Here is a 10,780-nt window from a genome sequence, read left to right as displayed (position 1 = left end):
GTTACCAGTACCACTGGACTGGCTCCTGTGCAGGTGGCAAGTAAAATACACCATTTTAAGCGTGGCCATTGCCAGTACCTCCTGACTGGCCTTCGTGCCGGTGGCACATGAAAGCACCCACTACACTCTCAGAGTGGTTGGTGTTAGGAAGGGCATCCAGCTGTAGAAACTCTGCCAAATCAGATTGGAGCCTGGTGTAGCCATCTGGTTCACCAGTCCTCAGTCAAATCATCCAACCCATGTTAGCATGGAAAGCGGACGTTAAACGATGATGATGATGATGGAGGAATAAGAAGTTTTAGCAGGATTTGAACTGTAAAGGAATATAGCTAAATACCAAACTCTTTTAATATGAGATTTCTAATATTGGCACATGGCCACATATTTTAGGAAAAGGATATCAACTTAATCAATACCAGTATGTTACTAAGGAGGGAAGCTGGCAGAATTGTTAGCATGCCAGGCAAAACGCTTTGTGTCATTTCATCTCCTCACATTCTGAGTTCAAATTCCACCAAGGTCGACTTTGCTTTTCATCCTTTCAGGGTCAATAAAATAAATATCAGTTGAACTCTGTGGGTGATGTAATTGACTTACCCTCTCCCCCAAACTTGCTGGCCTTGTGCCAAAATTTGAAACCAGGTGATCTGGTAGAATTGTTGGCACACAGGGCAAAATGCTTCATGGCATTTCGTTTGTCCTCACATTCTGAGTTCAGATTTCACCAAAGTTGACTTTGCCTTTCATCCTTTTGGGGTTGATAAAATAAGTACCTCGTATTATTTGTTCAAATTTTGTTGAGGCGAGTTTTGTTTTTCCTCCTTCTGGGGTCAATAATGTGAAAGTAAAGTACCAGTCAAGTACTGGGGTTCATTTAATTCAATGGTTCCTAAACTTTTTCAGGCTGCCGCTTCCATGGTTCTAAGGCTACATTCCTAGTGCCCCCCCCCCTACCCCACCACTCACCCTCACAGACATAGACCATTTCCTGCAGCAAATTCAAAATAACCATATTTCACAAATAAAACCAATTAATTAACCCTTTATTTTGTCTGATTGTCCTCTTACTCAACGTTATGCGATTTCGTCTCGCCATTATTTCCATGTCATTCTCGGTCTTCCACTTGTGTCTTCCACTCACGGTGCACAGTATTTTCCACTTGATGTTCATGACCACCTGCATTGCATCTTTACTACACCTTGACTCACACAGCCACAAACCAAGAACAGAGTTTTACACGGTTGCTTGACTTGCTAGAAGTAGACACCAAATCTTACTCAAATCATACTCCTGCCATCTTAATGAATGCCAGGCACATTAGAAAATATAGTGTTTGATATACTGACAAATGAGATAGTCACAACTGGAATGTGTTTGGTCACAGGACTGGTCAATCAGAGCTGATATGTAATGAAATAACAGCCAGAACAGTAATCTTTTGCACCTACATTGCCTGATGGCCTTAATCCCTTTGATAACAACCTGCCTGGAACTGTCCTTGATTCCATGATAAACACTTCCTGTTTAAAGTTACCAAAATTAAAAATTGTTGATGGAAATTTCACATTCATTTATATTCCAAACATGAACTTAATGACCAAAAATATTTTACTAAATTTTTCATTATTAGAGTGAAATATTCCCAAAATTAATTGAAATAACAGCAGTGTATTTCAACAGAAAAATAGTTACAACAGGGTTAATGACCATTCACTCTCTATTTTGTTTATGTAAGGTAATGTCTCACATCCATGCCATAGTACTTTCCTAAAATCTCTCCAGCCTCTACAGACCAACCAAATTTCTCTGCTTCACGTCTTGCTATCCTGCAGCATCACCCTCTATACTGTACAGTAATACATTTCACTCATTGGTTTAATTACAGCTCAATGATGTGTATGTGTGTGCATGAATGCTAAAATGTGGCTTATGAAGTAGAGTATATTTTGTACTGAATTAAAAATTGGATAAATAGACAATACTGATGATGAAACTTATAGCCTGGTTATATCATTAGTCATTACTTCTCTAATAATCCTACTAAATTCGACGACTGGCACCCATGCCAACGTCGTCTCCTTCATTGGACACGAAACTCAGCTTGCGAAGACTTATTGGGGCAAGCGAAAGCGAAATTGGGATGGCACCTGTGCCCAGCATCGCCTTTCTGGCACTTGTGCCCAGCATCGCCTTTCTGGCACTTGTGCCCATGACATGTGTAAGGATTTTCGAGCGAGATCGTTGCCAGTGCCCCTGGACTGGCTCTTGTGCGGGTGGCACATAAAATACACCATTTTGAGCGTGGCTGTTGCCAGTACCGCCTGACTGGCCTTCGTGCGGGTGACGCATAAAAGCACCCACTACACTCTCTGAGTGGTTGGCATTAGGAAGGGCATCCAGCTATAGAAACTCTGCCAAATCAGATTGGAGCCTGGTGTAGCCACCTGGTTTCACCAGTCCTCAGTCAAATCGTCCAACCCATGCTAGTATGGAAAGCGGATGTTAAACGATGATGATGATGATGATGATGAAGGCCTGAAATTTTGTGGGGAGTTAGCTTATCAATTCCATCAACCCCAGTGCTTAACTGGTTCTTTATTTTATCAACTCTGAACAGATAAATGGCAAAGTTGAGCTTAGCATGTAAAGAGTCAGAAAAAAATACTTCTGAGAAATCTGTCCCATGTGCTTACTGTTCTGCCAGCTTGCCAATTTTTACTTCCTTGTATAATGGCTCTTCTTAACCCATTACCTACCAGTGATCTCATGAGATCACTTAAAAATTACAAATTTTGTAATTATCTGTCAATTTTTACACATATCTAACCTTTTTGCTATATCTACTAGGTATAATTCTCTGATAGTCAAATGAGGTTTGCTAATTTTTTTACCCAATGTCTCGCTTATTTCTATTTAAAATGTTATTTTGAAATGTTATTTTGATCCTTCCAGCGTGTTTCTAAGGCTGTTTTATGCTAGAAATCAGTTTCATAAAAGAATTCCAGTTAATAGAATTATGGGAGGTAATGGATTAATAAACAGCTGTCATGTAACCATTCTTCAATAACATGTATATATTAGACAAAAATTTAATGATTCATCTATCATTTATTGTTGCTTATTTGAAGTCCATAGGTTGTAGGTCATACAGAAATAAAAATGATTATTTGTATCTGAGAAACATTGGTAATATGATAGTGTTAATTCCTAAATCGTTACGAAGTTTGATATTAATTGGTATTATTTAGTGGATGAAAGACAATCCTACCTCTGGAGAGGATGGTCATGTGGTCAAGAAGGTTGCTTTGCAACCATGTGGTTTTGAGTTCAGTCCCACTGTGTGGCACCTTGGGCAAGTGTCTTCTATAGTCACAGGCCAACTAATGTCTTCTGAGTGAATTTGGTAAATGGAAACTGTGTGGAAGCCCATTGTCTTTGTGTGTATGCACCTTTGTGTTTTCTCTCTAAAACTTGACAACTATTGTTGGTTTGTTGATGTCCTTGTAACTTAGTGGTTTAGCATAAAAGATTCATGGAATAAGAATCAGAGTTAAAAATAGAAGATACTGGAGTTTGTTTGATTCGACTAAATCTATCAAGGCAGTGCTCCAGCATGGCCACAACCCAATGACTGAAGCAAGTAAAAGATATGTATATATCAGGTAGGTCATCCAGCTGTAGAAACCATACCAATGCAGACATTGTGACTCAACATAGTCCTTGGGCTTGGATCATGTCAAACCACCGAACCCAAACCAGCATGGAAGAGGGATGTTTAACCCTCTAGCATTTAAACTGACCATATCTGGCCTAAATATTCTACCTATTTTATATTCAATTCAGTCAGATCTGGCCTCTCACACATTACCTACAATGTCATTCTTAAATTAAATAATCTCATAATTGGCTGAATGCTAAAGAGTTAAGTGTGCCTGTGTAGTAAGAAGCTTACTTCCCAACCACATGGTTCCAGGTTCAGCCCCACTGCATGGCATGTTGGGCAAGTGTCTTCTGCTATAGCCACAGACCGATTGAGCCTTGTGAGTGGATTTGACAGATGGAAACTGAAAGAAGCCCATTGTATATATATATATATATGTCTTTGTGTCTGTGTTTGTCCTCCCACCATCGCTTGACAACCGATGTCGGTGTGTTTACATCCCTGTAACTTAGCGATTTGGCAAAAAAAAAAACGATAGAATAAATACCAGGCTTACAAAGAATAAGTCCTGGGGTTGATTTCTTTGACAAAAAAAAAAAGAGACTTTTTAAACCAGTGCTCCAGCATTGCCACACTGAAATGACTGAAACAAGTAAAAGAATAAAGAATACGAATGGCTCCATGGTGTATTGGTTATCACATCTGCTCTACATGTAGAAGGCTGGGAGCTTGATCCTTGCCAGAACCCTTAAATTTTAGGCGGAAACATGGCTATGTTGTAAGAAGTTTGCTTCAACAACCACAATTCCAGGTTCAGTCCCACTGCACAGCACCTTAGGTAAATGTCTTCATACTTATAGCCTTAAGCAGATCAAAGTCCCATGAGTGGATTTGGTAGATAGAAACTGAAAGAAGGCCTTTGTATATGTATGTATATGTGTGTGTATGTATATGCCTGAGTGTGTATGTATGTATGTATGTCTGTTCCCTACCATCTCTTGACAACTGGTGTTGGTTTGGCAAAAGAGACCAATCAATTCATCATCATCATCATCATTCTTTAATGTCTATTTTCCATGATCATCATCGTCATCATTGATGTTGCCATCATCATCATTTTCATTGTTTTCCATTCAGTTTCCGTGCTGACATGTATTGGATGGTTGTCACAGTCTTAGTCCTTTATTCAGAGTTATTACTTTTCTGAAAAAAATGTGGAGGTGCATGACTTTGTGGTTAGGGTGCTGAACTCATGATTGAAAGGTTGTGGTTTTGATTCCCGGACTGGGCAGTGTGTTGTGTTCTTGAGCAAAATACTTCATTTTGTGTTGTGGTAAAAGTGCGTAATCCTGTGACAGACCAGTGCTCTACATTGCCTCCAATCTTTTGCTAACAACTTCACTGAGTGCACCAGATACATTTTATGATGGCACCAGCATTAGAGCGGTTTCTGTGTCTTCTGGAAGACTGATGAGTTTTGCATTTACATCCTATCAGAAGATCCTAGAAAGAAAACAAATGCTTATAAACCTGCCTCCCACTTAACTTTCTAGTCTAAATTATGACTGGATATTTCAACTGCTCAGCTATTTGGTATTTATAGTTTGTCTTTCAGACATTGGTGTTGTATAGTCTGGAGTTGAAAACTAGTTTTATAAATCTCTGTAGCTTATAGACTTTATTGTTACAGAGATAAATAATTGGATAAAAATAGTTCTGTTAATGCTTAGTTTCCAGTTGTGGGTTACAGGTTAGTATGGAAAATGTGATGATGAGAGACTTATAGAAAGATGTAGTTCTTAAGAACAGAAATTATTGGTTACATTGTTTACAAAGGCGTCTGGGAGATAACATACAAAAGAAAATTTTGTTTTTCAGAGTGATTCAGTTTTTCTATGCCATGCAGTGTCAATGGTTCTTCCATCACTACTTTCACAAGTACAGTGAAGTTTGATGAAATCATAATGAGGTTGGGCATGTCCTTTCTTGTCACATTTTCTCTGTCTCAGCTATATAAACTATGTGAAACCACATTAACCTCATCCAGTTATATCAATTCCTCAGTCTAGTAGCTCCTGGAAAAACAAGGGGGCAATATTTCTCTTTTGAGATTCAATACGGTTTACTAATATAGAAATGAATGTCTTCTACTATAGTTCCAGTTCAAACAAAGCTTTGTGAGTGGGTTTGGTAGACAGAAATTGAGAGAAGCCTATCATATAACTACACACACACACATACGTGTGAGTATGTATGTGTGCATGTATGTACATGTGTGTATGCATGGGTATATGTGTATTTGTGTCTTCTTGTCTTGACATTGCACTGTAGTCGTAAGCAAGCATCTCCATCACAGAAACTGTCTTTCACTTACAATCTTATGTAAAAAAAACATGTCCAGCCATGTGGAAATATTACCTTGTTTGGAAACAGATAATGGTTGGTGACAGGAAAGGCATCTGATCATAGAAAATCTACCTCAACAAGCATGGAAAAGTGGTTGTTAAGATGATGGTGATGATGAAACAAGATCACATATTTTCTTTGCCTTTCACTTTTCTGAGGTTCAGAGTAAAAGCCCACAAGATTTGAAGTTAGAACATAAACTGACTTAACAAAATATTGTGAGGCATTTTATCTCTTATCTCTTGATTCTATTAATCTGCCACCCTTGTTTTAGATTTAATAATAAATCATTTAAATCTATCAGCAGTGTAAGAGTTGATCTTCTTAATTATGTCCCTTCTTTTTGTTTATAAAGATCCTTCTTTTTGTTTACGAAGATCCTTCTTTTCTTTGCTTTCTACTTAATCAAAGAAATGCTTATTTTGATATTCATTCATGTTTTTGAGAGCATGCATATATATATATCTGTGTGTTTGTGTTTGTCCCACACCATCGCTTGTCAACTGGTGTTGGTGTGTTTACATTCCCATAACTTAGTGCTTTGGCAAAAGAGACTGGTAGAATAAGTACTGGGCTTATAAAAAGTAAATGCTGGAGTCAATACATTCAACTGAAAATTCTTCAAAGTGGTACCCCCAGCATGGCGGCAGTCTAATGACTGAAACAAGTATAAGATAAAACAAAAGATGTTTTTGTGTTACATTTTTGCATTTGTCAATAATAATACTTTTTTCTCTGAAGTCTTGAATTAGTTTCTTTCTTATACTTGATAAGGGGAATCTTTCCCGAAATATTAATATTTGTTTTTTTTTTATTGGCATCAGCTTACATATTTTGCTTAACTTCTCACTTTCATTGTGTAAAGGTTTTTTTTTTTTAATATTTGTAACATATTTATTTCACTTTTGGAGTAATTTCACTTAATTTCTATATTTTTAAATTTCATTACAGAATGCAGATAACTTTGATAATGTTAGTGAAATCAGTGACCTGTCAGTTTTAGATGAGGATGCATGGAGGCCTGTCTCAGGTAAAGATCTACTATATAAAATCATTTATTTCTTTATGTCACTTGCTGTTTTGTTAGGATGTCTAAACAATAAAAGATACACTAAAGAGGTTTTCCTGTTGGCTTCTACATGTATACATGGGGGACTGTGACCTGCAAAGAAGGACAGAGGAGAATGGATTGTGATGTTCTTACATTTCCAAAGAGCTAAGCATTTTTTGGATTGCAAGGATCCATCCACAGGGCTGTTGCGTATATCAGGCTTCCACCGTGGTAAAGCATTTAACTTTTCTTCATAGATGACCTTCTTTTCAGCATGACAAGATAATTAAATACACGGGGTTATTGTAGCTATGAAAATGCATGGCTCAATGATTCGAACGTCGGGCTCACAACCATGAGGTAGTGAGTTCGAGTCCTGGATCAAGCTGTGTGTTGTGTCCTTGAGCAAGACACTTTATTTCATGTTGCTCCAGTTCACTCAGCAGCAGAAATGAATTGTGACATCACTGGTACCAAGCTGTATTAAGCTTTGTCTTTCCCTTGGATAACATTGGTGGCACGGAGAGGAGAGGCTGGTATGCATGGGCAACTGCTGGTCTTCCATAAACAACTTTGCCTGGACTTGGAAGGTGACTTTCTAGGTATAATCCCATGGTGATTCATGATTGAAGGAGGTCTTTACCCTTACCCTAGCTACTCACAGGAGGGAATTATACACCTGAAAGCATCTACTTAGCGCTAAATATCTAGGTTGTGAACATAAATCAGTGTCAGTGTCTGGGCTTGAACTGTTGACTCTTCAGTTGATTGTCCTGAAGTTCACCTTGTAACAACTTAGTTTCAGTTTCAATCTGACTGTACGGTACTTAGGGCAAGTGACTTCTACCATAGCCACCAGTCAACCAAAGCCTTGTGAGTGAACTTTAGCTAGAAAAAATTTGACTGTTCTTAGTTTTGGGTACGTTTTGATGAATGTAATGAATTTTATGTTAAACCATAATATGCATAAATGGGTTGTTGTTGGAACATCCTGCTCGTGAAATTAACGTGTAAATGGCTGAGCACTCCACAGACACGTGTACCCTTAACGTAGTTCTCGGGGATATTCAGCGTGACACAGTGTGACAAGGCTGACCCTTTGAATTACAGGCACAACAGAAACAGGAAGTAAGAGTGAAAGACAGTTGTGGTGAAAGAGTACAGCTGGGTTCGCCACCATCCCCTGCCAGAGCCTCGTGGAGCTTTAGGTGTTTTCGCTCAATAAACATTCACAACGCCCAGTCTGGGAATCAAAACCGCGATCCTATGACCGCGAGTCTGCTGCCCGAACCACTGGGCCATTGCACTTCCACGCAAAAATGGGTATAAAGATGATATAATATCTGATGATTCCTTTACTTTGATCAAGCAAGTTTTTTTTTTATTTCAATTTATTGCGTTTGGAATGTATTTGCGACAGCTTTCCAGAAACATGGCCTTATATAGGAAGAACAGTGTTATGCCTGTATTCACCGAGCATGTTATCTGACGAATATCTTAGACATATGTGATGCAGGAGAAGACAATGAAGGTATTTGAGACAGATGTTTTGTACCAGTGGTGTCTGTAAAAAAAGTAAACCCCACTCAAAAAAGCCTTCAATATAACTTAATAAAATCACATTGAAAAAAGCAGAGATGGCCTGTTTGTATAATACTATCTCAGTTAGGTGAAAGAGACTAATGGAAGATATTCTGTATCTTCTGATAGGTCTGTGAGGTTAGTGCCAGAATGTGTCCCAGAAAGCAATAAAAAGAAGAGGGAAAGGGCCAAGACAGAGCAGGTAAGATAGCAAGCAGTGCCTGAATAATTTAGTATTGGGTGTATTTTTTGCTTCCAGTAAGTAGGGTCGAGAGAAATTGAATTGAAACAACAAAAATCTGTCTTAGGACTTAGTATTTAGTGACTGCCATTAAACATAAGCAAAACATTAAACATAAACAAAAACCAATTTTTTTTTATAGGGCCATTGAACTGGGTACAGCGGCAGATGAGTATGGGTCGTGATCCCAGGATGCTCTTCAAAGAAATCACTTCACAGGACACATTTATCCCACCTGATCTTGATGAAATGACGCTATGGGGTTTATTGGTGAATTTTATATCGGAACCACCGAAAAGGCAGAAATTAAATTATGTCAACACTATTGATGACGTTGTACATCTTTTAAAGACTTCACAGAAAATAATGGTTCTCACCGGTGCTGGGGTAAGTGTCATATAGTATTTCATGCTCTCTGAGTTACCATTTTTAAAAAATCATTGTTAAAAAAAATGATCTAATAGATTATCAAGGCAATAAGTTTTGCTATTGGTGCTGGTATTTTATTGTATATCTAAGCTGAATGCATTATTCTATATTAGTTACCTGTCATATGATGGGGTAACTTTGGAAATATGGCATACATACAATAATTATCATTTAAATTTTATCAAATTTCTGTTTTGTTTTATAAGATGTATTTATTAGGCAAGTGTTGGTGTTTTCAAATGAGCAGTTGATCTCAGTTCTTTTGTGTTGTGTCTATGGGATATATTATTCGTATTAGCGGTGCAACTAATTTCATTTAAGATTGTCTATGAAGTAACATTCTGTACTTCTGGTCAGTGGGGAAGTGTTTATTGATAAAGATTATAAATGTTTTGGCAATATTAGACTTAGCATTTAGTGAAATAAAAGCCGTGAACATTAAGATATTTTGACGCTTCTTCTTAATGGGATGGAGAAGTTAGGAGTATAGGTAATTTCATCTTTGCATCTACTGGCTTGTAAGGCATTGTTTTAGTAAGGAGCTGCTTTATCAAAGATTTATTTTAAGACGAATTGTAAATACCTTTATGATGTTATTAATTAGGTTTTTAAAAATTATGGATGAGTGGCATGATACATTTTATGAGATTTTCTTCAGTTTTATAATCAGTTACATTTAGGGCAGCGTTTCTCAACTGGGGTTCCCTGGAACCCTAGGGTTCTGCAAAAGGATCCTAGAGATTCTGTGAGAAAGAGTGAGATATGCTAATGCTAATTTCATGATCGTAATATTACTATACCTGCACAACATATTATTGGTTATTGTAATATTGTAATATAACCATCATCCTATATAACCTATTATGTTATCAAAAAAACAATTCTTATAAGTACAAAAAACTGTCAGCTGGAGGAGGGAGAGATTGCTGGAGGTTGGCGCGAGGCAAAGACATTATTCTGCTTAGCGAAGGCATCTGGGAAATGTATAATTGCTGTCATTCACAGAAACACAATTGTTTTACCGTGAGAAAAGCGGTGTTGAAGTTTTAAGGGAAATTTGGTGATCAAAGATCGAATCCACGCTATGCGTGCATGAATCCACTACAAATACGTTGTGGAATAAAAATATCTTCTGTCATGGAAAAAGTGTAACTGTAAAAATGCAGTATTATCGGAGTAATGGGCATTCAAAAAAGTATGTATGTATAGAAATGTATGAATGAAGTCTTTAATGTTTAAGATTCAAATTAAGGGAGTGCAATACTAATGTTTAGCTGTTGAAAACTGTGAGTAGTGAAATGCAGAATCATGTCGGCTGATTGTGAGAATCAAATATTGATCGCTTAACTAAAATCTGCAGGTGGTATGGGTTATTTCCCTTGGATTGTTTAGATAAAATATTAGTAATAT

General features: G+C 37.5%; 1 protein-coding gene across 1 annotated transcript in view; it reads left to right on the top strand.

The window, feature by feature from the left end:
• LOC106881695 (NAD-dependent protein deacetylase sirtuin-1) overlaps window positions 1-10,780 on the top strand; it is a 39,215-nt gene that overhangs the window by 10,253 nt on the left and 18,182 nt on the right. Inside the window, exons 3-4 of the mRNA XM_014932161.2 lie at window positions 7,020-7,098; window positions 9,084-9,328. Coding sequence (XP_014787647.2) covers window positions 7,020-7,098; window positions 9,084-9,328 — 324 coding nt within the window. The remainder of the gene's footprint in view (window positions 1-7,019; window positions 7,099-9,083; window positions 9,329-10,780) is intronic.

Source organism: Octopus bimaculoides, chromosome 4, assembly GCF_001194135.2.
Source record: "Octopus bimaculoides isolate UCB-OBI-ISO-001 chromosome 4, ASM119413v2, whole genome shotgun sequence".
Classification (NCBI taxonomy): domain Eukaryota; kingdom Metazoa; phylum Mollusca; class Cephalopoda; order Octopoda; family Octopodidae; genus Octopus; species Octopus bimaculoides.
The sequence above is the reverse complement of the archived record's forward strand: the minus strand, read 5'-3'. Positions and strand labels throughout refer to the sequence as shown.